General features: G+C 40.1%; 1 protein-coding gene across 2 annotated transcripts; it reads left to right on the top strand.

Annotated features, from left to right (window-relative positions):
* The first annotated feature begins 9 nt into the window (after positions 1–9).
* On the top strand, positions 10–24,986 carry tpcn2 (two pore segment channel 2). Of its 2 annotated transcripts, none has more exons than XM_080448758.1 (25): positions 10–614; positions 8,236–8,291; positions 8,552–8,628; positions 10,754–10,931; positions 11,082–11,198; positions 11,628–11,734; positions 12,001–12,073; positions 12,513–12,612; positions 13,857–13,922; positions 14,047–14,111; positions 14,371–14,462; positions 14,621–14,702; positions 15,633–15,722; positions 15,961–16,080; positions 16,476–16,535; positions 17,576–17,704; positions 18,132–18,181; positions 19,752–19,851; positions 20,171–20,242; positions 20,639–20,709; positions 21,370–21,475; positions 21,602–21,684; positions 22,840–22,921; positions 23,288–23,379; positions 23,544–24,986. In XM_080448758.1, the coding sequence occupies exons 1-25, from the start codon at positions 440–442 to the stop codon at positions 23,620–23,622; spliced, it is 2,322 nt and encodes a 773-aa protein (XP_080304884.1). In that variant the 5' UTR covers positions 10–439; the 3' UTR covers positions 23,623–24,986. The 2 variants fall into 2 exon arrangements, with proteins under 2 accessions (XP_080304884.1, XP_080304883.1); XM_080448757.1 differs by having other exon boundaries at positions 10–623.
* The last annotated feature ends 3,000 nt before the right edge of the window (positions 24,987–27,986 follow it).

The raw sequence follows: 27,986 nt of genomic DNA, 5'->3' as shown, positions 1-27,986 counted from the left end.
GCCGGGGGTGTATGATGTAAAGTGATACTTCTGACAGTCGAGACTAGAGAGGGAGGAGTAGCTCACGACGTTTCCTAAAACAGACTTCCCATTCGAGGTTAACTTAGGCCCTATGCTAGTAAAAAAAGAAAAGTTCAGGAAAAAAAAGTTCAGGAACTCGGCAGCCTACTGGACAGTCAACTTGAATTAAATCGAGAGTGGACAGCTCCCTCACACATGAGCCGAACCCCGGTAACTTAAATAGATGTTAGTTTATGTTTATTAATAGCCTAGATCAGTCTGTTGCCTTTCCTACAAACTCTTCTGAAGTTCTGATTTAACTCCTCGGGTGGGCTGCGGGACGCTATAGTTTGGGAGCCCTTTTTCTTTTTTTTCTTCTTTTTTACACCACCTCAGTTGGTTTCGGTTTGCCGAAGGAAGGAAGGCAGAGAGATCCTGGATGGAAACAGAGGGTCTGCTGGCCGGCCACAGTGAGACGGCAGACTACGGCTCCGGGTCATCGGACCATGGATCGGACCATGGTCATGGACAGTCAGGAGCGACAACAACATCATCCCCAAGGACCAGACGTCTGTCCTACTCAGCCGCCCGAGAGTCATGCTCTGTCGAAGGGGGTAAGTCACGTAAGTCAAGGTGCATTCTAGGAGAGTCGGTACTACACGTCTGCGTCAGCAGACAGGTGAAGGGTGTTTGCGTTTCTGCTGATGGATGTATCGCACTCTAAAGCAAATATAATTATCACAGTTCGTAAATATTTGGGATCGATTGGTTGAGAATGTAAAAGCCCTTGAGCGGTCAGTCAGTCTAGTCAGTCCCCCCTCCCTTCCTGACTCTGACTGTCTGTCTCACATACACCATGTAAATTCACCACAGGCTGTTGCAGTGCTTGGTTATTATTACCAGTGGTGGAAAAAGTAAAAAGTACTCAAATGTTTTAAGTAAAAGTATCAATACTGCGATGCAGAAATACTCTGTTACTTAAGTATAAGTCCTGAATTCAAGCTTTACTTAAGTAAGTACTGGTATCAAAATGTAGTTAAAGTACCAAAAGTAGAAAGTATGGACTAATGGACACATTATGCAGAATGTCCCATTTCACAAGTTTTCAAATGTATAAATTGTAAATTTGGAAAAAGAAAATAGCAGATCTACAAGCTCACAATGCATCGCATCGCGAGGCATTGTGAGCTTGTAGATCGGCTATTTTCAAATGGCCAAAGTGTATAGGGCTGAAGTGGTTAATGTATGTTTTATCATTTATAATTTTATAATCAAATCTACAAATTAACTAGTAACTAAAGTTTTCAAATACTTGTAGTGGAGTAGAGTAAAAGTACAATATTTGCCTCTGAGATGTAGTGGAGTAAAAGTACTGACATACTCCAGTAAAGTAAAAATACCTTTTTGTACTTTGTTTTATCTGATGACTATAGAGTCATAGGCAATGCCTCTATTTAAACCTGGCCCAACTACATCTAAGTTCAAACTCATAACCCCATGGGTTTACTGTAGTGTGTGAATTCTATATTCATTCATAATATTTGCGATCATAATCACACAGCAGGTCTTGAAAGCCCATGAGATTTTCTTATCACTAATTGTCACTGTTGTGAGTGTAGTTTGTTTGCTGTGTTCAGTGTGGTGTTGCATTCAGTCATGTACTTTGTAATCTTGCGACATAGGTTGTGTTGTTGTTGTTGGGCTTTCACCGCAGTGAATACCAAAATGCCAATACAAATACCCTGTATGAACCTCATACTTGGCAATGCCATGTTCCCTGTAGGCTATTTGGCACAACACAAGGCATCTGGATTCACTACAAAAGCAGAATTAACACTTTTAATCCAGTCTGCCCTTTGAAAATTAAATTTTAAAAATGAAACTATTTTCACTAAGAAGTGAGTTTACACCCAGGGATGTGACCCCATGACTTCTGTAACCCACACAGTGCACATTCCATAATATTAACAACCAAGGGGGCATGAGGTCATTGACCTAAGGGTCATCTGGTTACAGTGAGTTACAAACTCAGAGCAGTGCAGCACACTCAACCATCTTTTTTGATTCAACAGAGTAACTGTTGTTAACAAGTTATTACAGTCTAATAACTTTTTTTTGCAGCAGTGGTTTTCGTGTTTATACCCCTGATTAATTGAAGTCACTAAACGTATTGTCCTTCTTATGAACTTGGATAGCTGGTATCCTGATAATACACTTGAGGTGGTTATTAGAGTCGTTCTTCGATCAGTAATGTACACCTACCCACCTGCCCAGTATATAGACAGCAGAAAGGAAACTTGGAGAGACACTCCATGCTGTGCCACTTAAGAGAAGACTAAAAAGAAGATAGTTCCAAGAAGAAGTGCTTTAATACATAATAATAATTAAAAAGCTCCAGATGATATTTTCAGCACCAGTGGATGGAGATCCTCCTTACAACCAGGGGTGGAGCTTCCTCAGCATAAAGCCTCATAGTATGATGGTGTCGCTTGCCAAAAATAACTAATCTACTACTGTACAATCTAAGCTTGTCAGAGATCAGTTCTTTTTTCGCAAGCAACACCCTCGCACAAGAGAGTATAAATTAAGCTTCAACCTAATGATGAAAGAGCAGCTTTCTGACGGCAGAAAGGTTGGCAGGGGTTGGCACAGACCTCTTTTTTAACAGAAAATGGTCAAAGATGTGCACAACATGATCAAATGTACATTTATTTGTCATCCTTAAACCTTGAAATTCCACAAGCATCTCCTTTGCTCTTAACACAGATCAGATCTGTATTACACTTAGCCTACAATACTAGACTACACTACACTGATACTTCACATACAGATGGCCTGTGTCTCAAAAAAAATTAACAGCAATGCGTTAATGAGATGGTTCACATGGCTGGATTGAAATGAGTAGATGTAGACCATTTAGCGCCGTTTCTAAATCATGAGGAATTACCAGTACAGTACCTCACACTATGGGAACTAGTAGGCTTGCAGTTTGCAGTTTGTTACAGCATGTTCGATGCACAGAGCCAGACCATATTTGGGGTCTTCAACCGTTTGAGGTGTTGTCTTTAGCGCCGACCACCAAATGACACATCCTGGTGTGGGACTTTTGAGACGTTGTACACTTGTGTGTGTGTGTGTGTGTGTGTGTGTGTGTGTGTGTGTGTGTATGTGTGTGTGTGTGTGTGTGTGTGTGTGTGTGTGTGTGTGTGTGTGTGTGTGTGTGTGTGTGTGTGTGTGTGTGTGTGTGTGTGTGTGTGTGTGTGTGCATGCACGTGTGTTTGTGTGGTTGTGTGTCTACTCGGTATGGGCTTGTGGAGGAAAACAGGCTAGAGCTGACTCATCATGTCTGTAACTAAGTAACTGCCAGGGGGAAAATTATGGTCATTCAAGAAATGGCAGCGACAAAAGCCATCAGACGTCTGTGAAACATGTAGTCAAACCATACACTCATGATAAAGAGTATATTTAGCTATGTATATAAAATATTCTATTTTGTGTATATTATAGTGTATAGTGTTTGTTTGTGTTTGTCTGTTACTTCAACGCCATTAGGATCAACACGTCTCTCTTTCTCTGCCTGGTGCTTCTTTTGCAGAACTCTGTAGAACTTCTGCATCCTGTCAATTTATCTTTATTCATGAACCTGTTATTGAAGTTGAGCTTGTCAGCCTGCTTTTACAGGGACAGTTTCCACAGCCAGGCCATCAGGCTGCTGAACAGGCACTGAGCCCTGTCACCATGTCATTCTTACAGTACTCGCATTACACTGGCACTATTACTTTATGTAATTTATAATATGACTGTGGATATACTCCATTCCCACAAATTTCATACATATCTGCTGCTACGTGAGAGACTGAGGTACTCTGCCTTTATTTATGTCTAATACACAATATCATATTTGATATTGTTTTGATATTTTATATCATTACTATTTAAATGTAACTTCAGATGTAATTTCATCCATCTTTTACGATCAAAGGAATACAAATTCGCCAAGAGACACTAGAACAAGTAAGACACGCAAACGCGGGAAGCGAACGCAGCCCTATATTTTTTTGTGTCTTTTTAAAATTGTTATGTTGTGTATTTACGAACTTGTAATCCGTGTTATTTCACCGTGATGGGGAGAGCGTAGAGAGAAAGTCACGTGACTGCCTCCGCCTCGTATTGAAGTTAATGAGGGGGGATATGGTTCTCCTATGCACAGTTTCGGAGTTCCTAGTCATCTATGCACGGAATTGCCGTCTGTCAATCCGTGCTATTTCACCGTGTTTGGGGGGCGATCGGGTTGGTTTCATAGCAAGCTCCACTCTGAGATCTGTCAGCAGCCAATGAGAGCGTGAGTCACATGGGGGCGCGGCTGCACACAGGCAGTGCACACAGAGCCACAGAGCCACACACACACAACCCGAGCACAGTTTCATAGTAAGCTCCACTTGGGCGGAGGCGCCCTTCCGCGTTCGCAAAAACGTCACGTTTTGGAATCTTTAGTGGCATAATGTCTATTGGCACATGATTTGCATCATCATCATGCTCATCACACCATTCAGTTAGGCCATGTTCAACCACACGGTAACATCTGCAGTGTTGATTTAACCATTAAACCCTACATACATCGTTGGAGGTCTATACTTGGTCCCCTCCTTTATCATGTGGTTAACTTAAAGAGTGTTAAAAAAACAACAACAATTTGACCCCCCCATTAGTTCAGTCCAGTTTTTACCACCTCCCAGAGTTAAACTAATACTGAGGATCTAATACTGAGGATTTTATGAGCATTCTGCAAGCTGTAGCATGCTCATTCATGAACCTGTTATTGTCTCCGCCAGGCTGAAAGGCATGACGAGAGAGTATGTTTTGCACCCTGTCCGTTCGTCCTTCCGTGTGTGCCGCGTGTGTCATTCTGGCTGTGTACAGCTGATCTCCGGCGCGGTTGGCTTGATCGCAGTGAAACTGCAGGACCTCTGCACTGAATTTTTCACATGGGCCTGTTATAGCGCCACCAGGAGGCCGATTTTGCCAAAACACATTTCTTGACAGTACTCCTACAGATTTTGTCCAAACATCACACAAATCGGTACACAGTATCTCTATAGTCATAAAACAAAACAAGTCTTTCTGATTTTTCATATTCCATCCTGATTGGCTAAGATTGGCTTTCAAAGTTTCCAGGAGTGCTTCGTTTTGAACAAAATGCCTCAAATCATGATAACAGCATGCATTTTCCCTGAAATTTGGCACGCACTTTCCCAGTAGGCTGATGAAGAAATGGCATTTGAAATGTTTCAAATAAGCCTCATAAGGCCGATTCGTGTTTTTACCTATAACTGCACCAAACTTTGTATGCGCACTCCCTAGAGGTCAAGGAAAAACCTTTGCCCTGCATTTATCACATCTGCCTTTTATAGTGCCACCAGGAGGCCGACTTATGCAAAACTCATTTTTTGATATTACCCCTTCAGATTGTATCCAAATTTCACGCAAATCGGTACACATGATCTCTATAGTCATGTGATCAGGACGGATCTGTTAGATTTTTCATATTCCATCCTGTGCAAGAAGAATCTGAATGGGGCACTCATAACAAAATAATGAGACAGACAAGATTTCATATTTCAAAGTATAAGAGAGTTTAAAAGTATTAATACAGTGGAGTGAACATACATGTCTCAATGGGATGACTCAATTTAGGCTGTCTCTTGCATCCTCTTAAGAGGCTTATCCCAGCCCCACCCCTTCAGGGTGAAGTGTTAACCCAAAACAAGGTATTGTTTCATGTTGTTTGATCATTGAAACCTTATGTCTTGGAGGCGAGCCACACCTCTAGGTACAATGGCTCTGTATAATGAAATCAGGCGTATGCAAACGAGTAGTCACAGGAACCTGGTCTACTGCGATCTACTATGACAGAAATTATACTAATATGTGATCCTTAATATATATATATCTTTTAGAGTTCTCCTAAATGGATAATATGACACATTTTCAAATTGCCTTGACAATCCTGATTGGCTAAGATTGAAATCAAAGGTTTGCGGGAGTGGCCCGTTTTGAACCTATTGAACCGTTTTGCCCTATTATAGTGCCACCAGGAGGCCGATATATATTACTCCTACAAATGTATTCCAAACATCACACAAATCGGTACACATTATCTCTATAGTCAAGTGATCAAGACGGATCCGTCCGATTTTTCATATCCCATCCTGATTGGCAAATTCCGAACATTGCTGGCTCACAATAACCTACCTGACCTGGCGGAGACCTGTGCTCCGAGGAGCACATTTTCTAGTTGAAGTTGAGCTCGGCAGCCTACTTTTCCTGCAGTTCCTGTTTCACTCTTGTCCCTGACTGTGTCCTCAACTGATCTGTGGCAGCAGACAGCACCATATTGGACATTACTGACCCTTTGATAACTCTCATTTTGTTTTATTTATTATTATACACTACTTATACTATTAAGTATATTTTCTTACTATTGCTATTGATTTTGTTTATTTAACATTTGGATACTGCCCACTCGACATCTATTACATGCTGTCTGCCCTGGAAGGGGGTCCCTTCTTTTGTGAATGTGATCCTTAACAGGGTTTCTTCCTTTTCCTTTTTCCATCAAGGGTAGGGCTGGGCCATATGGACAAAATCAACTATCACAATATTATTGTATTATTGTATTATCAATACATTGCCCAGCCTTAATCAAGGTTTTTCCTTGCCCAATTGGGGGTAATTTTGCTTTGTTAAAGAGACTGTAATGCCTGATTGCTGACTGAAAATAGCAGATCTACATGCTCAGAACATGTGCCACAATGCATTGTGGGCTTGTAGATCTACTATTTCCAGCACGCACTCAAGTATAAATCACCCGTAACAGTGATTAAGGCCTATACATACTGTATATGAACATTGTATGTGACCATTCATTAGCAACTAATATTACAGTGACTTCTGCCAGGTGTTGCATTTATCCTAGAGGAGACCACTTAAAAATGTATGAATATACTGTAGTATAAATGTAGGATGAATGTGGCCAAACTGAAATTCATGGTTGTGTGTTTTCTCCTTGTCCAGAACAAGACAAGGCTCTAGAGATTCCCCCCACAATCATAACACCTTCTCATCACCATTACTAGATGTTAGCTATTGTTTCAAGATAGGCCTGCCCTGTACTGAAGTGAAAAAAAAGGAAAAGTCCACTCAATCGTTGCTGTCGGGCAGAAACCTCTTATCTCCATATTCTAACTTTTGGTGTTTTTTTTCATAAATTAATGCCCTAATTGATCATACTACAGTGTCACACAAAAGTGTCACAAGTACAAATCCCTATATACATGTTTGTAACATAAAAACTGTTAAATAAAGCTTGTAGATCTGCTACTTTTGCTATTTTTGAATTTGAATCCTGAAAAGTAACAGTTTTGGACTTATAATAACGTTTCCCACCCAACAAAGACGATATCGAGCTGTTTGTGTGGACTTTTCCTTTATTTTGGTACGTTTACTTTGCGCTGCACCAGTGACAGACACATGGATGTGCCTAACACTATCTTTTGAACTGTCCTGAAGTTAACCCATTCAATCCGGGAACGCATCTATACAAATGTCTTCTAAATCCTAACAGGTTTCTGAAATCAGGTTTCTATATCAGTGGTGCTCAAACTTTTTCATGTCAAGGACCCCAAAAATAATAATGCATTTGGCCGCGGACCCCCATCTCAAAATATTTAGTTCCAGGGAAACCCCCAGAAGCAAAGATTTGAGTTACAAATGTTCGCTTTAAAAATATATATATTCAAAGTTTTGCACACATTTCCACTATTTAAAATCAAATAGCAGACCTACAAGCTCTGCTATTGCCGTGCTATGAGCTTGTATGTCTGCTATTTTTGAATAGCCAAAGTATAAAATAATGGTTATAGCTCAAATCTAAGATGACACAGATGCGTTCCCTTGTTGAATGGGTTAAACATAGCCAACAACTAGCCCCAGGTGTGCACAAATATTTATTCCACTCAGTGAGTGCATATGCATATTCCATTGTACACAATAGGCCTCACTTTACAGGAGATGTGTGTGAGTCACACTGTGGGAAAGGCTGCTGTTTAGACAAAATAGTCCCATACACACAGCATACCGCGTCTCAGTCTCTGAGACAAGAGACTGAGACAGTCTCTTTTCTCTCCTTACTGAAACCCCATCAGATGGTCATGCTAATGCTACTTTTATCCATAGATGATGAGGCCCTATACATCCAGCAAGCTGTGGTCTTCATCGAGGATGCCATACAGGTAACAGTGAAATGATTAATACGTTATTACTACTAGAGTTTTTAATCTTAGGGTGCGTTCGGAAATACAGCACTGAGCGCACTGGCCAATACAAACTAATAGGCGAGTGCGCTCCGGTGCGCAATATCCGAACGCACCCATTAGTAAGGTCAAAATTAATATACTACAAAGCCATGGACACAAATTGTACAACACACATTGATTGTACACACACGTTCAGTGTTTGAAATAAATCACTTGATGTTTTGTGTTTTATATAGTATCGGTCGATCAATCACCGGGTAGATGTCAGCTCACTCCGCCTCTATCGATGGTACTATTCGAGGTTATGTCAATGGTAAGTTTCACCAATCATATGCTTCTAAATGACTGTCAGCTCAGGTTGAATGGTTTTTGCATCTTTGCTTCTTCACACTAAAGTCAAGTCAAGTGAGCATTGAAATGCATGTACAGGTAGTAGTTTTAATACTGACATTAAATGACCATAGTGGGTCACAGATTGTAACAAAATTACAAGTACCTGTGTGTGTGTGTGTGTGTGCCCGTGTGCGTGCATGCATCTGTCTTTTTATGTGTATGCTGTGTTTACGCTAATAACTTGCCCTTTATTAGCCTATTATTATTATCAGCCTATTATTATTATCAGCCTCGCTGAATTGGCTTGTCAGACCGTATAGATTCGATGGGTTCATTCTAGGTTTTTTTAAATAGCCTACGTTATATTTGCATGGGATTGCAGATGAAAATTTGCCAACCCTGGCTAACTCAGGCACATTTACATTTTAATTCATGTTAATTAATGTGCATTGCCCCTAAATCTTTGTCCTTAAATTAAAAAAGCTGACAACTGGCCATTTATAATTTTTGACAAGGATGACCATATTGGATTATGCAAATAAGTGGGTTCCGGTAGATCAAATCTTGCTTTGAATTCTTTTACCTCAAAACCCCAAAAATAGACTATTTTCAATTCCACCGGAACAAAGGGTTATGTGATTTATTGGAGAGATATATATATAGGCCACAATGAAAATATTCAAAATGGGAGGTTCATTGGCCTCTAATAGAGATACAAACTTCAATTAAAGGTGGGGCAAGTGATATTTCTTTGTTAAAATAAGTGTTGAATAATACATTTTCAGGTCGCGATACCAATTTTATCCAATCAGGAGAGAGAAAAACTCACACAGGAGACATATTAAACAAGTGAAATTGGAAGTGACAAAATTGGAAATGGAACACTGTGAAATTTAAGCTGATAAATGGGTGCTCTCTCCTGATTGGCTGAAATCGGCAACTCACCTGAACATACACATTTGCTTAAGAGCTGGAAAGACAGGGCCTACTCTGTGTGGAGTTTGCATGTTCTCCCCGTGTCTCCTAGGGTAGTTAATACCCTCACAAAAAACATGTAGTAATCCTGGTCACTATACTGCCTCCCCCTGGTCAGCCGGGGCGCCTGATGGAGGGGAAGGGAACTGGTTGGAATAACGTGTTCCTTCCACGTGCTACATCCAACCAGGGAAACTCCCCCCTGTCAGGTGACAAGAAGGTCAGTTGGCTCTCATGCATTGAAGGAGGCATGAGCTCGGCCCTGGCCTCCCTAGGCTGGTGGGGGGAGTGTAGTGCCCAGGATCACTTAGCAAATTGGCACCGGGTGAAAAAAGGGTTACAAAATCGAGGGATAAAAAAATAAATAAAAAAAAAAGAGCTGGAAAGACAGGGATACCGCCGTTATTGAACGAACACTCTAAACAGCAATGATTACTATCACAATATGGAGCAAAAACAAATTTTTGCCTCAAAGAGTGTTCAAATCTGTCAGGGAGGATAATTAATGATGTACAGTACCTTGAGATTTGATTGGTAACTGTTAAACTGTAGGTTCTTGGGTTAAAGATTTAGTGTGCTTTTTATTTCCTGTAAATATAAAGGAATGAAAATAAAATACCCTTGAACCAACCTAATCCATCCATCCATCATTAAAGATGGGGTGCCATGATATTTTTCAACCCTAAAACCTGATCATAAGGTATTATTATTATGTAAGGATTTTTTTCAACAAAAAAAAAGTGTACAGAAATTGTTAAAATTATGTTTTTATGTGGACACGCCTCCAGTTCATTAAGTATACCTGGTTCTCACCTTAGCACCTCCTCCACCACCTTAGCACCACCCACCTGTCCTAGTCCCTCCTCCTCCTCATGCCCACACCTGTTGTGTTATGATAATGATGGGGAGGGTATGGCTTTGTGATGTCACTAAAGCGCTGTTTCTCTATTGGCACGTTTGACCCTCAAGGTTTCAGCCTCCAGGAAGAAACTCCAAATAGTCAGAGAAGACATAAAACACCATAAAAACACCACCGGGGGGCTTTATGAAGTTCTATCAACCTCATAGACACATGAAAAACAGAAAAAGTGCAAAACCATGGCACCACCTCTTTAATGTGTTCCTCTCAGGGTTCTGGGCCTGACCATTGCAGTGGTGCTGTTGGTGGCCTTTGTCGAGCGTCCGTCCTCTCTCTCCTATTCTTCAGACCCCAGGATCCGCACCCCAGCGTGGGAGCCCCCCTGTGGCGTAACAGAGAGCATTGAGATTGTCTGCCTCATCATCTTCACCCTGGACCTAGCTGTCAAGGTCAATACAGCCACTAACTATTATTCAGCTTAAATTGATGTTTTCGCCTCTGAATATAACCAGTGTCATCTGATAAATATTCCGTTATTACCTCATGATCTATGAAGTGGTTTCCAATCCTGGTTTCATTTTGACATGTTCTATCCTCAGAGCTATCTGATTGGCTGGGAGGAGTTCAGGAAGAGCAAATGGCTGATCGGTTACTGTGTGGTCATCTCAGTCTCCGTCATTGATTGGACGTTGTCTATCAGCATGGACTGTGATGAGGTGAAGTCACATTTACTTGTTTATTTGTTTATCAAATACTGAAAATTATATATTAAATGTACACACCATACTGTACAATGTACTTCTAATTCAGGATATTGGTCTGGTTCATAATTACAAACAATTCCAATGAACCATTAAAGTAAAACCCCACTGTTGTGCAGTTGTTTTGTTTTCTTCTCATAATCCCAGTGCAGTGCATTATCCTTTACTAGTAGATCACCCATATCTGAACACTCATTGGCTATGGGATTCAGGAAGCATATCACAGGGTATGGGTGCAGGTGTAAAGGAAGAATAGTGAATGTCTAGTAAGGTTGTTCTATTGAATAGAATAGACTCTATTCAGTAGAGGGACATGCATTAGGTACATATATGAGAACTCTAATAACAGTCTAGAAGTAATTTTTTTCTACATTTTTGCATCAGAAACTGAGAGTACGGAGGCTCATTAGGCCATTTTTCCTCCTTCAAAACTCTTCACTGATGAAGAAGACGCTGAAGTGTATCAAGAAGACCCTGCCTGAGATAGCAAGGTAACCCACTGTCAGGGATATTATTATTCATGTAAATACCATCATCATTTACACCTTAACGTTAAATAGATGTTCATATGCCAAAAGACAGCTACATAACAAAGATGGTGTCGCACTCAACAAAACAAGGTTACTTTATGTATTACTTTCATTTGAATTTTGATACTATGGCACCTGTCCGGCTTTCATCAGTGATAAAGTGTTACTATTATTATCCCCCCCCCCCACCCCCCCCTCACACACTCTCTCTCTCTCTCTCTCTCCAGTGTGATCCTACTGTTGGCGCTCCACCTCCTTTTGTTCACAATGATAGGCATGTTGCTGTTTGCTAAAACAGAGGTGAGGTTACACCCTGATAAATACACAGTGCACCTGAGAACCATGGCTGGCAGGCCTGTGCACGCCTCTGACTCTTATTTTGTTACATTTGTACACTCTGAGTTACAAATGAATAAATTCACACTGTGGATTTTGCTGTGTGAGCTTGTACTCATGTTTATTCTGCAGTTGATACACACTTTGACCCAGAATTGCTATTTTAGGAAAATATTGCTGCCATTAAGGACATATTAAAAAACAAACAGGTATCACAGGATATATTTGAATTCGATTTTTTTGCTCTGATGTCATCACAATATCAAAAAAAGAAAAGAAAAAAAAGACATGTCCTCCTAACTACCACTATTATACCATAATAATCACACACACGCACGCACACACACACACACACACACACCGTGGTTCAAATCTACTCACCCCTCCTTTCTTTTACATCCAGGACCCACAGAAAAATGGGGAGTGGGAGTTGTATTTCAGGAACATGACTGTTTCCCTCACGTCACTGCTTGTGCTGCTCACCACGGCCAACAACCCTGATGGTAATGCAACTTCATAACTCTTATGATACACTTACTACCTTATGATCCATTTACTACCAACTCATGCAGTATAAACAGCATAAACCTAGCTTCCCGGCGAACATTTCACGAAAACAGGTGAACATTCAACAAAAACATGCGAACATTTTGAGAAAATAGCCGATCTACAATCTCACAACGTGCCACAATGTGACGCATTATGAACTTGTGCATCGCTTGCAGATCACTAGAGCTTGTAGATCTCTCTTGGTGTAGAGAGAAAAAAGGAGGGGACCCCGGTCAATGAAGTATATAACAAAGTATATAGGGTTTAAGTAGAACAAACACGGGATGGGTTCCAGGTTTTCTCCTAGGTGGTGACCTATGTTACTCAATGTCACTGTTCATGTTTTGCCATTCAAAGACAAAGATAACGTACATCCTCCAACTTCGGTGCTGAGCCAAACTGCAAGGGCAGCAAAATCATAGACGAAAGAAGGGTTTGCAACTCACTTTTAAATGCCCCAAACCTTAATTCCAACTGCAGCAGGCAAACAAACTGCTGTTGGAATTAAAGCTCTTCTTTCATCCATGTTTTGAAAGACCAGAACTGACTTCCAATTTGTTGATATGTGTATTTAAACGGTTTTTAACAATAGTTATATTGGAAAATATGACATTTTGTCTGATCATCTTGGCCCTCAAAGTTCTGATCCCTTCTGATCTTCAATGGGCAGGATTGTATCTTAAAAATAGAACAAACAATTGTGACAATTTTTGTTAGTTATGGTCCAACAGCAATTTTAACCTTTTTCATTACATTTGACCTTGGCCGAATTACCCCCCAACATGGTGATTGGATAATCAAAGACCATATTTTGGTTAGGGAAACTGTGAATGTTTCATTTCATTTTGTGAGACCGTTTACCTGTATAGTGTAACAAAAAGACCAGCGGACAGACAAGTGGACAAAAATAATTATTGTTCATTTCTAATTAATTAAAAAATGTATTCTAGAACCTGGAAATACATTTTATTAATCTTATTTAAAAATATATTTCCCCCCATGCTCAGGATGTGTTAAATGTATTTTTGGGCATTTTGAAACGTAAAAAATATATTTTCTTTTTAGGAATATTCACACTTGCTGACCAGGAGTTAGATGTTACTGGACAGTTAAACATGACGGAAATGTTATAATTCAGTGGTCTTAAGACTTTGAGTGACCATCTTGTAATTCATTTTCCTCTCCCTTCTTGTCATAGTGATGATTCCTGCCTATACGTTAAACAGAGCGTACTCCATTTTCTTCATCATGTTCAGTGTATTCGGTAAGCCTTAATAACTTACAGTACATACAAACAGCATGGAAAAAGTACAGTATCCTGAATATTTAAGCTATGAAATCCACTTTTCTATTCAGAGTTTGAGAAGATGTATTCTCTTTCCTTCCAGGAACCTACTTCCTAATGAACTTACTTACAGCTATCATCTATAATCAATTCAGAGGATACCTTCTGGTGAGTCTAACATACATATACTAATGAAGACCTCACTGAGAGGACATTGTGCTAATGGGGGAGTATTACATTTTCAGTTACAACCAATAAGATGGCTACTTATGATTGATTTAGTTGTTTGTAAAACCCATGGTTACTAATCGTAATACCCGGCATCTGTCTGTCAGACTCACTGGCTGTCCATCTTTCACTCTATCTTCTTGACTACATGTCTGTCCATATTCTACCTGTCTGTCCATTTGTCTATGGTGTGGTCCAGATGTCAGTCCAGACTTCCATCCTCAGGAGGCGGTTGGGAATCAGAGCTGCCTTTCAAGTCCTCAGCTGCCAAGGGGCCAGCCGCGCAGACGCGTATGTTACACACACACACACACACACACACACACACACACACACACACACACACACACACACACACACACACACACACACACACACACACACACACACACACACACACACACACACACACACACATTTGATCTGACTGTGTGCTGTGTTCCTTCCAGAGAGCGTGTGGATGTGCAAGCAGTGCTGCATGTGATGGCAATGGTGCAGATGAAGTCTTACTACAGACAAGCCATCATCCAGGTCACTGTGACAGCCAACATAATAATGTTTTTTTGTGGAGACGTGTGTACTTGTAATCATGTGGGTCTGTTATGCGATTGTGTATATCGTCACTGTCGGCAGTGTCGGGTGGAAAGCTTGTACTGTATGTCCAAAACCACTCCTTTTCAGGAAATGGAAAATATAACCTGTGTTCCAATGGATCCATAGTCACAAGCTCTTGCTAATACTTGTCATTGGTTAAATATTTATGAAACGCACAGACACACTTAACCACTTTAAATGTCACTTTAAAAAAGTTCAGAAAAAGTGCAAATAGCCGATCTACAAGCTCACAATGTGCCGCGACACCTTGTGGGCTTGTAGAATGGCTGTTTTAGCTGCTTTTGGGTCACTCTTGGGACACTCTTGTACGACGAAGTAGGACGTTAATTTAATAATAAATGTCCATTCATTTAAAGTTTAAGATACAAGGCTTCTGCACGACACCAATGATAAAAGGGGTTTCTCCCGTAATCTGAAGACTCACATCTTCAGACTCAACCTCAGCCCATAGCACTAACATAGTTAGGATGACCATTGCAGACATACCTTGTTCATTTGTTCTCATGTTTTTGTTACTTAGGCTTGTTTTTCTTGACCACAATGTTATTATGGTTCATTATTTACCTTGTATCCTTTAGTTGCAATGTACAGGTTATTTTGTGTATAATATAATTTGACTGGTGCTAGGTTCTTGGTTTACTTGTGATCTTAGTTTACTGAGGCACTACACTGTCTCTCTGCATTTGATGTATGTGCCTTGCTTATTGTATGTACCTTGCTTATTGGAAGTCGCTTTGTATAAGAGCATCTGCTAAATGCCTAAATTGTAAATTGTAAAAGGCATCAGGGACCTTGATTCACTCACTGCTTTGTGCCTGGCTCATTATTCATATCTCTTGCTTCCAGGAGGCGCAGAAGCTCTCCGAAGTTGGTTATATGCAGCGAGAGGACTTCAGGAAGTTGTTTGACGAGCTGGACAAGGACCGCATCAAAGAGGTACGGTTATACTGACATGCTGTGGTACAGTGAACATACATGTTTCATATTTTCATATTTATTAACATGTAACATCAAGTGGTGGTGTGGATGAACTTATAACGTGTGTGTGTGTGTGTGTGTGTGTGTGTGTGTGTGTGTGTGTGTGTGTGTGTGTGTGTGTGTGTGTGTGTGTGTGTGTGTGTGTGTGTGTGTGTGTGTGTGTGTGTGTGTGTGTGTGTGTGTGCATTCTCCATAGCACCCTCCCCTGCCTCAGTATGAGTCCCCAGTCTTGCAGAAACTTCAGGTGATCTTCAGTCATTACTATGTGACTCTCGTTGGCAACGCAATGGCACTGATCAATGTCATTTCCATATGTGTAAGTCTGCAATGTAGCATGCATGCAAGAACACATACACATGAATGTGAGTGTACAGTGTACACACACACACACACACACACACACACACACACACACACACACACACACACACACACACACACACACACACACACACACACACACACACACACACACACACACACATATAGACTTACACATGCACACAAAAACAAACATGCTCCCACACATACCTCAACATACACACACCATACAAATCAAACACTCAACAATCAAACAATCAAACATTGTGTTTTCTCTGTGTGTGTGTGTGTGTGTGTGTGTGTGTGTGTGTGTGTGTGTGTGTGTGTGTGTGTGTGTGTGTGTGTGTGTGTGTGTGTGTGTGTGTGTGTGTGTGTGTGTGTGTATTTCAGACTATACTGGTGTTGAACTCAGAGATGTCCATCGCAGAGAGAAAGGATTACTACATGGAGGTAGGCAGCTATTCAAATAGTTAGTTCTTAATAATCAACTGTTTAGGTACAGCCTCTACTGAGTTCAAGTTAAATAACAGTCTTCGAAAATAGCAGATCTACAAGCTCAAAATGCGCTGCAGCGTGATGCGCTGTGAGCTTGTAGATCGCCTATTTTCAGCAAAGAGATTTCCTGTAGAGTTAAAAAAGGAGGAGGCCAAGTACGAACCCCTGGGGGTTCAAGTGGTTAAAACCAGTCTAACCTTGTCTTATGCTTATGATTTTCTGTATGTACACGGTTTTGTATGTAGGTCTGAGTCTGTTGTAGTCTGTTGTCTAAATGTAAACCGGAAAATTGCAAAAATAACCATTCGAGCATTGCTGAAATGCTCTGATTTGATTTGACACGATTTGACACGATACAACAACAACTGCATGATTTATTTTATTTTGTCACATCACAGGTTTACAGGTTTAACAGTTTTTGGATGAAATTAGTTTTTGTCACGTTCAGAAAAGGAAAGGAAAAGAAGAGGAGGGTACAGGGAGAGTAAGGATAAAAAGAAACCTCAAACAAAATATATCTACATACTGTACTGTATATACACATAGCATATCCAGTATGATACAGTACAGTATGTAAAGAGGTTAGAGGTGCATGAACATAGCTGCAGGTATGTACATGATATTTGACATTAAGGTGCAAACAGAGAATCAGTGCATTGTCAGGTTCAACCACAAAGGGTGGTAACTTCCACAGTACAATCCACATGATAGATCCTCAAGGAAAAGTAAGTCCATAGCCTAGTGACAGGCTCACATAGAGCGGTAACTTTCACAGGTAAAATCGACATGTAGGTCCATGAGGAAGAGTAACCAACCAAGAAATCAAAGTGCCTAATAATAATAATAATAATATCTGACCAAGATGGGCAGCCATCAACAGCCATCAACATGGTCAACAATTCCTTTATGCATTTTACTTGCTAGGGATGTCTAGTTTTTGAACATGTTAAAATGCGCGTTAGCTGAGGCTAACCCTTGTTAACCCTCACTCTCAGGTGATCAACTGTTGCTTCATCTTCTGCTATTTGTTGGAGATGTCCCTGAAAATCTTTGCCTTCGGCTGGAGGGGATACGTGTCCTACAGGAACAACATCTTTGATGGCCTCCTCACCCTCCTGCTGCTGGTAACACTGCTACTACAGTCACCATTCTAGAATCAGGGAAAAATGACTATATCCTCCAAACACATCTTGTTTTGATGAAGAGGAGCTTAACATCTCTAGTACACAGTAAAATGTGTACTGAAGTGTTAATTTAACTGTGAGAGTATAACAATGAAACCAAATGGACTGTGAAGGTCTTTACTGTGTGGTGACGGTCTGTCATCAGTGTGCTTGACATGATTTGTGATTTGTGATGATTCATTCTTTCGACTTTTATTTACTGTAAACCTCGATTGTATTAAGGAACAAACCCTAATTTCTGATGCTAAAAATATAACAAATTATATAATTTGTAAAAATTATTGCAGTTATATATTGTATACGTATCTGTTGAATTTCTCTTAATCACTCTGGCATACAGATTCATATCTATTACTCTCTTTCCTAGACTCTCCAGATCATAATTCTTGCCACCTACAGGCTTCCATATTCTGAATGGTAGGTTTAAATTCATTCCTTCAGATTATTATTCTTAATAAACATTTATGAATGTTTTTTATTTTATGCTATTTCAGTAAAGCATTTTGTGGCCTTCTTTTGACAACTTCTACAGATTATTATTATTTGTTGAGCTTGCAAAGTGATAGTAATCTGTATTATGTGTACTGTATGCCTCACTGTCTGCAAATGTGTCCACCAGAGGGTGCTGAAAATTGCAAAACAAACTGAAACACAGTACCAGAGACCCTATGAAAGGCTCAACTACGCACACCTCTATAGCTATTGTTTTTCCACTGTATGTTTTAGTTTTCCCTTTAAGTATGAAGAATAAGGTCATGTGCAAATGAAATAATCAACAGCTTTGGCCTTTCATAAAAAAAAGCAAGGAAACATGTTAGTGAGGAAGTTATTCCCCCCCCATGTCTCTCATAGTCAGGACTTACATCAACAATTCCAGCGACTGGAGGGTCTGAATCACAAGTCAGCATGTCCGGGTTTTGTCAGAGAACATCTCAGGCAATCCTCTGATTGGCTGGGCTGTAACGGATGTCTGTGGTTGGTCAGTGTTTAGTCTAAGACAGTGGTTCTCAAAGTGGGGTACGGGGACTTGGGGTGGTCCCAAGCAAAAAAAAATAAAGCATCAAAATCAGTTTAACCACTTTAACCCTACGTAGGTTATTAGAAAATGGGGGAGAAATATGGAATATTTTTGAAACATTTTAACAACATTAATTTGGGGGTCCCTGGCACAGACTATTTTCAGATGGGGGTCCGCGGCCAAATAAAATTTGATATATATATATATATATATATATATATATATATATATATATGTATAATAATAATTTGGAAGGATGCATCCTATCACCTTGGCACAGTACCTGGTTAGGTTCTGTACCGGCAAACAGATGTGTTGTTGCCATGTTCTTATTTTATTTGTTACTGTCTACAGTTACAGTAATAATGGAATTGTCCCCCAGTGTATGACTTACAGTTACACATTTGGTTGCCCCTGATGTTTTCTAGCTAGGAAAATATTAGTTTTTGTCAAGTAAGCTAACAAGACATGTATGCTACTGGGTATTCAATAAGATGGCAAAACACATCACGGAAGAAGAGCACAGGGCAACATTCCAAGTCTTGCTCAATAGTTGGGTCATAAGCCAATTGTGAAACTATTGAAATTGGGCTGTTTGTGTATATGTTTGTTTATGTACACATGTATGTCACTCTGTTAATGACTCAGTACAACACAAGGGCATGGAACTTCATATTAGATCTGTAACTACATCGTAGTAGATACTGAGGTCATCTGGCAATGAGCCACATGGCTCAACAGTCCACAGTGTCTTATTTTCAAGTGAATGCATTCATATCATTATGGAACAGTGTTGCTTTACACAGTGATTCAGTGTGTGCGTGTGCGTGTGCGTGTGCGTGCGTGCGTGTGTGTGTGTGTGTGTGTGTGTGTGTGTGTGTGTGTGTGTGTGTGTGTGTGTGTGTGTGTGTGTGTGTGTGTGTGTGTGTGTGTGTGTGTGTGTGTGCGTGTGCGTGTACACTGCAACAGGGATCCAACATCTCATAATCACATGTCTCTGTGGGAGATGGTCCGTCTGGTCAACATGCTCATTGTCTTCCGTTTCCTACGTATCATCCCAGATATCAAGGTAGGGCAGGTGGTTTATGATGAACACCCTTCACAATACACCTGGTTAGTGTAGCTACTGTATGAAGTGCTACTTGCAGGGATCGTTACTGTGAATCCTCTAAATATTTTTCAGTAGTGGAGGTAGGTTTTTCCACACTATTAGACATATGTTCAAGGGAAATACTGATGATCAAAATCATGTTAAAGCCAGCTGTATCATCATGTTGTCTTCTCCCTTAGAGCAGATACAAGTCACCAGTGCATGGGTGATGAACAAATAAACAAATACATTCATGCTGTTTATTTGCCTTGTGGTTGTGGTTTGTTTCCTTCTCCAGCTCATGGCTTTAGTCGCGAGCACTCTGTTAGACTTGGTGAAAAACCTTCGTGCCTTTGCAGGAGTACTGGTGGTGAGTAAATTATCTGTAAAAAATAACACATACACCATTTGAAGCAAATAAACCACACTCTTAACCACTTGAACCATAGTGTACCTATTCTGGGCATGTAATGTAGGTGAACATTAGGTGAAAATAGCAGATCTACAAACTCACATCCAGTCACAAGAGGGTAGAGGTTCTTCCTTGGCCTACTGGAGTGTGTGTGCAAGGTTTCCAGACAGACTCACATTATCCTCGCGCCCAGGCGTTCTGGCCTAGCAGAAATAAAGATGATTTTATATATGTATTTGAATTAGTTGATTCAAATACTGTACATAATGTTTATGTTGTGATTTGGTTTGAAACTATTTACAATCTGTAAACGTAATAAGAATGATATTCTCCTCCTATTCTCTCATATGGCAGGTGGTCTACTATGCGTTTGCAGTGTTTGGAATCTGGCTTTTTGAGGGAGCTATCAAACCCCCGCCAACGAGGTATACTAATATGCTGAATATAGCATTGATTACTGCAGTACATTAATCTTCTCTTCTCTTCTCTTCTCTTCTCTTCTCTTCTCTTCTCTTCTCTTCTCTTCTCTTCTCTTCTCTTCTCTTCTCTTCTCTTCTCTTCTCTTCTCTTCTCTTCTCTTCTCTTCTCTTCTCTTCTCTTCTCTTCTCTTCTCTTCTCTTCTCCTCTCCTCTCCTCTCCTCTGTCTCCTCTCTTCTCTCAGAGTGACAAGATCAGTGAGTTTTTATTTCTCCTTATGCCTATAGAAATGAACAAACGTTCCAGCTATCTAGCCTTCAACTATGTACTGGTATCAATTTCCCAGTGCAGTGAGAGAGAGAGCTCTTGCCACAGAATGCTTTGGGAAGTGTTACGTCAGATTTTCACGTCTCTCCTCACAAGTTCCTTTACTTATCTGTTCGTGGCACAGTCTTGGAGTTTCCTACACTGTGTTTACGCATGTTACTTCTCAAGAACTGTACATAGTGTTTATTTAGCCTTTGTTCTCTCTAGTTAGTTCTGAAGAATGTTTCAGTTCTTGAGCTATTTTATCCTTTGCACTTTGCTCCACTGAGTTCAATGTTGTCTTCTCTTGACAATCTGTAAAACCTGTGTATCACAGAGTGTGTGTTTTTGTGTTTCACTAGTGTTCTCTCAAATTCTACCATGGAGGATATCACCACTAACTACAGCATGGAGTGTGGCACTTATGAACAATTGGGCTACTGGCCCAACAACTTTGATGACTTTGCTGTGAGTGACTCAATCAAATGAACCTTTTATTTTGCTATTTTATTTGATCTGTTAGTTTTTGTTTGTCTCTCAATGCCCGGTCATACAGTAACAGACTATATCTGTATCTCTAACTCTGTCTCTCAGGCAGCCATCATTCTCCTCTACGATGTCATGGTGGTGAACAACTGGCAGGCCTTCATGGAAGCCTACAGTAGATACACCTCAGAGTAAGAGTCAAGGCTGGAATATAAGGGTGATGTCATTTTGCAGTTAAGCCCCCTAAACGCTGCATTAACCTCTCTAAATGAGGTTCTCTGAGTTTGTCTGCTTTTTGAAATTATGACTAATTTGTTTAGACTGTCCTTTCATTTCACATTGTGTATCATTATGATCACTAAAACTCTGTTTTTATTAGTTTTTATAATCTTTTTCTGTGCTTCATTGTGTTTGTGTTGTTCTATTTATCTTATCATTGTATTGCTGTGACGAAGCACTTTGCGCTCTTGGGTGGGAAAGTGCTATATAAATTAAGTTAAAGGGACACTATCACACTGTCATGCATTTCAGTATATTGTTGATGGATACTATACAGTAGTTTATACAGTAGAAACAACAATCTTTACGGTACAATCCACACTTACAGAGAAGATTCCCCTTTCTGACTATTTCTGCCTCTCTCAATTCCTACAATTCCCAGGATGCATTTTTGCTGGCAAGCATTGGCCTGGCATGCTCATATGAACTATGGCCCCCATTACATCAACCTGATTAATATTTTCTGAAGTCAAGCTCACTATTTTACTGTAAACGCAGGAAACAAGGACAACTGTGGTGCATTTCATAAAAAATAAAGAAGACTGCTCAATTTCATGGCTGCTACAGTACATACATATAGAGATAATGTTGAGAACTGTGATAGTGTTCCTTAAACAAAAGTATTTGTTTATATATAAACAGCCATTATTTACCCTGGATGAGGTAGTGAGGAATGGATCAAGCATGGATGAGACACAGTTTCTCTGCAGATGGTAATATTCAGGGCTGTGTTTTCACACTGGAGTTTTGTTTTTTTATTCGCACATATCAATAAAAAAATACAAATGATCAGGTACAGAGATAAAAAAGAAACAAATATACAATGAATAAATGTAAGTCTATTCAGGTGCACATACCAAAACATAGAGTGAAAAACCTTTTCTACAGTTCACAGAATCGCTGCCTAATGCTGAGGCTGGCAGCGAGCAGCACCTGCCGTGTTTTCAGCCAGCACGCTGAAAACTCAACCTTGTGCAAAGAGGAATGTGGTTGATAATTTATATTCAGGTGTTGTTTCTGCTGATGATTATGATGACCTCCTGTATCTGCTCTCTTCCCTCGTCCAGGTGGGCCAAGTTATACTTTGTGTGCTGGTGGCTCACCTCTTCAGTCATGTGGGTCAACTTGTTTGTGGCGCTCATCTTAGAGGTACAGTAGGCTCCTAATACTAGTAGCAGATGCTTGCACAAATAATAGTTCTTGTCCTTTTTCTTCATTCCTCATGGGATAGATCGATCGCATTCTCGCCCACATTCTTTGTGGGCTCTTCACTCTAACAGTGTATAAAGAATCAATGTCAGACAAAACCATTACCTTGCTCTACATCAGTTACTGTATGAACATTAATCTGACTTGGTTCCAAAGACCGACCGACCGACCGACCGACCGACCGACCGACCGACCGACCGACCAGACCAGACCAGACCAGACCAGACCAGACCAGACAATACTATCTACCTACATCTTGATGCAGACTGTACCTATAATAAATCCTTTGCCTTGTTTTCCTAACAGAGTTTTATTTATAAGTGGGACCGCAGTCACAGCTGTTCTATCACAGAAGTGGAGAAGACAAGATTTGAGACTTCCGTCCAGCACATATTTAAGTAGGTTGACATTTTGCTTACTGCTTGTTCCTGTTCTGAATGGGGATCTTTGGATATCAGCCCTTCAAAATGAGGGGTTAATAAACAAAGAATTGGATAAACAGATACTAATCACTACTAATCACTCTAATCTTTACCTTGTTCTTTAATTGTTTTCTCTTCAGAGAGAAGATTCAAGAGCCAACAGAAGAAGAACTACTTAGTCAACTCCACCAACACCCACACTTACACTTGCATTGGTGACACACACACACACACACACACACACACACACACACACACACACACACACACACACACACACACACACACACACACACACGCACGCACACACACACACACACACACACACACACACACACACACACACACACACACACACACACACACACACACACACACACACACACTCCAATCAATCCCCTATCGAATGTAGCTTGTTTTATATGTTTTTAACTTCATGCACTGTCATTTTTATGATTGTTATATGCGTTTTAACGGTAAATTCACTTAGAGTCAAATTTCTTTTCCATACAATTCATCTATAAGAATACAATGTATTTCTTTGTTAACTAATGTTTGAAGGGACTGTTACTGTAAGATAAGAATTGTGGTTTTAGTTTACCAGGATTCAAAGGTTTGTACTCATATGAATCTTAGTAGTCAGTGTATACCCAATGCACATCTATGTATTAACCTGGTGCCAAGTAAAAAATAAAAAAGAAGGTTAGTACATGTAGTTAAAAAGACTCGTTGATGTTGCTCCCAATGAATTACATGGGCACTTTGTCAGGTTGTGTGTGTGTGTGTGTGTGTGTGTGTGTGTGTGTGTGTGTGTGTGTGTGTGTGTGTGTGTGTGTGTGTGTGTGTGTGTGTGTGTGTGTGTGTGTGTGTGTGTGTGTGTGTGTGTGTGTGTGTGTGTGTGTGTGTGTGTGTGTGTGTGTGTGCACACGCGCGGAATGCGTGTGTGTGCATTCCCTCACACATAACTGACAAAGAGCCGAGGGCACAGAGTTGCGATTCTTTTGAGCTACATGGATGAAACTGAATTCTGCCTTTTCCTTTAAATGGTTCTACCATAGTGCACTAAAGGCACAGACAAATCGCCTTGTTTCCTGGATGCACATGTGTGTATTGGTCAAAGAGTTTGTTTTGTTTGTCATTGTAGCTACAGTATGCATTGTATTCTTCAAAGTAAAATATTACTTTATTCTAAAGGAGGCAAATGCAGACATGCTAACTTCAGTCTTGTCAGTGATTAAACAAAACGGTGGAATTTTTATTTTGTATTATGTAAATTCTACAGAAGCGGATAAGGAACACATGTAAATTACATGATTTAATCTTGTAATTCTGACTTTATTTTTAGAATTCTTACCTCATCTCTGAAATCTAAGATTAATTTAAGACTTTTGTCGGATGTGTTCCTAACCCTCTTCTGTAGAATTTAACTGTGGTGTTTTATCGTGAGAATAAATGGTACATATATTGTACAGTGTCTTAGTTAAAATAAGACAATGATTATAATGTGGATAATATTTTTAAACTCCTTGCTGTTGTTTAAAAGAAAACCCACAAAACAAGTTTTAAATAAATGTATCACGCAATTTGTAGACATTTGTTCTCAGTTACATGTGATGGCATGTGAATTTATCATAACTAGATTACTGAATTCATTGATGTCCCTGGGATTTGCAATTGCATGAACCGTCCGGGATGGACGTTTGTGCTGAAATGTTTTGAACAGTGGTAAAAAGATAGGCTTTGTATGCAATCCAAAGCTTGTTCTTTACCACCATGTTGTGTTGTCGCAACTCTCTCATTCACACACACACACACACACACACACACACGTACATCCTACTATAATTACCGGAACCTGTCACCAAAACCTGTTCTGCCCGGTTCTCCTCGGTGGCTGGAGCAATTGATCTGAATTTGCACACAGGCATTTGACCATTTGCATTACCATTACGGCAGGTGTTGCCTCAGGCAGGTGTTGCCTCAGGCTTGCATATCTGCTATTTACGGCAGGCAACTTGCCTGCCGTAATTAGCAGATATGCAAGCTCACAACGCGTCAAATTCGTGACACGTTGCGAGCTTGTATCAGCTATTTACTGAGCACGACACCAGCAACTAAGTATAACTCAGGCTTTACTCCTTCTGGCTGCCACATTCTGTGATTTAAAACGCAATGTAATATAAGAGATAATGGGACTGATTGACTGGCTCATTAGCCAACCCCTATTCTTCATTGACCAGGATTCCCCAGGGTTCTATTTCTGTGGCAAGGCCACTTGGCCTGGCTTTGGTGTTGCAATTGTTTTAGGGCACAAAGGCCAAATGCTAGGGCAGGAAGGCCATCAAATAAAACAATGATTTTAAATAAATAATTACATTAATTTCACTTTTTTTACACAAACAAGTATCAGTGAAAAAAGGCTGTTTATTTCACAAAATGTAATGATATTATACTATTTACAAATTACAAAAGTTCATACATGTTCAGCCCTGGACTACTCAGAGTCACTGGACTCGTTTTGGGAGTAAGGGCGAGTTAAGAATTCAGAATCTCAACAAAAGACAGGTGTTTAAAAATGATTGACAGGAAGGAGGCAGAGGAGAAAATGCTATAATCAGCTGGGGCAGTGTGTGGGCGGGCGCGTCATCAAGGCCACTGCAGCCTTAGGCTTGATTGATTGATGTAGTTTATTTAGAAAGACATGAGAATAGTACATGACAGTACATAACAGTACATGGAAGTACAAATTCACAATACAAGGTCTGCTAAACTGGAAACCCTCATTAAGCATAACGCTTGTTTAAGATGAGAACCCCATGCACACAAATCATGATGAAATATAATCGGCAGGCAGATATACACACTACTATACAGAATGTCATACAATCAGCTTTCAGGTTACTGGTATGACGAGATAAAAGGAAAATGAAGGAGGGGGGGGGGGTAGGGGGGGTAGGTTAAGACTTAGACAGGGGCCATTTTCGAATTGCAGCCTCCTGAAGGTGTATCTTTAGGGCAGTTTTGAAAGTGAGTAGGGTTTTACACTCCTTTACTCCTTTTGGTAGGGCATTCCACATTTTTGCTGAATAGCATGAGAACGAGTTCATACCCTTAGTTGAGCCAAATCTGGGTTGAACATGATCAGTGGAGCTGCCTCTGGTGTTATGATCATGGACTTCATTAACATTTTGGAAGTATTTTGACAAATACAGGGGGATCCCAATGTTGTGGTGTATCTTGAAGACCAGGCCCATAGCAAGTTGCTGTACTCTGTCCTCAACCCTAAGCCATCCAATCCTAGCAAAATGAGCAGGGGTTAGATGGGTTCTGTGATTGAGGCCAAGAAGTAGCCTTACAAGTTTGTTTTGGGATGTTTGGAGCCTTGTTTTTAAGGCCTTGGAGGTGTTGTGATACCATGAAGTGCATGCATAATCATAATGACCTTGAATGAGGGCCCCTGCAAGAATCTTCAGAGTATTCTTACTGACTAGGCGATCAATCCTCCACAAATAGCGTGTTGTTCGGTTGACATTTTTGATCACTTTTTCTGCGTTTTTGTTACCAGAGAGGTTTGCCTCCAAGATGGAGCCCAGGTAGGTAATTTCATCCTTTCTTTTGATGACATCATCACCCACTTTGATCGTGAAAAAGTGGGCTTCATGGCCTCTGTGAAATTCATGGCCTCTGTGAAATTGGCCTCTGTGAAATTCCTGCCCTGCTTGGTCCCTTCCTTTTTTCATCTACACCAAATCTCCTTCTCTCTACACCAAATCTCTCTGCCAAAAATAGCTCAGAGCTTGCAGATCTGCTATTTTTGCCAAATGTTCACCTATTATGACATGCCCTCTCTGTGTGAGGGGAGGGGAATCTGGCTTGGAAACCAGACTGAGAGAGATGCCATATCGCAGGATACTCTCAACTACAGCATGGTAGAGGAGGAGCAACACTTTATGTTGATCCCTTGCGCATACATTTTCTACCTAAACCCTTCCTTGTCTGTTTATTGTCAATGTGTATTGTTCAGGTGGTGGAAAACTACTAGTAGGCCTATGTAATGTGGTCTCCAATGATTTGGCATCTTTGATTGATTGAATACTTTATTAGTAGTTTGTAAAAAAAAGCACAGGAAAGTACAGTTCAATACAAGGTCTTCTAAGAGGATTTTAAACCCAAGAAAGCCTATGGCTTGTTTACAATGGGGTCCATCAAACAACATCTCATTTGTTTTTCATAACATTGAGGGTAAGGAAGTCTTTTAGCTTTCACGCCATTACCTTCTGGGTTCACCTGAAATAATAATCTGTCTGATTATTCATGTTTACTTATTTGTAAATAACATAGTCACTCACAGTAATAAAAAAAAACAAAAAAAAACATGTATGACTCCCAGGATGCCTTGCGATGGCATCTGATCAAATATATTTTTTTTTCTTTCTCCCTAAAATAAATATACAAATTCTCAACAAAATATAAAAAATCAGCTTTTTTGTTGTTTCATTTGTTGTTTGCATTAAACATACTTATAATGTATTATAATATGCTTATAGCACTGTACGATGCTCATAATGCTTTATAACAATACT

This window comes from Gymnoscopelus braueri, assembly GCF_963280865.1.
Source record: "Gymnoscopelus braueri genome assembly, chromosome: 1".
Classification (NCBI taxonomy): domain Eukaryota; kingdom Metazoa; phylum Chordata; class Actinopteri; order Myctophiformes; family Myctophidae; genus Gymnoscopelus; species Gymnoscopelus braueri.
The sequence above is the reverse complement of the archived record's forward strand: the minus strand, read 5'-3'. Positions and strand labels throughout refer to the sequence as shown.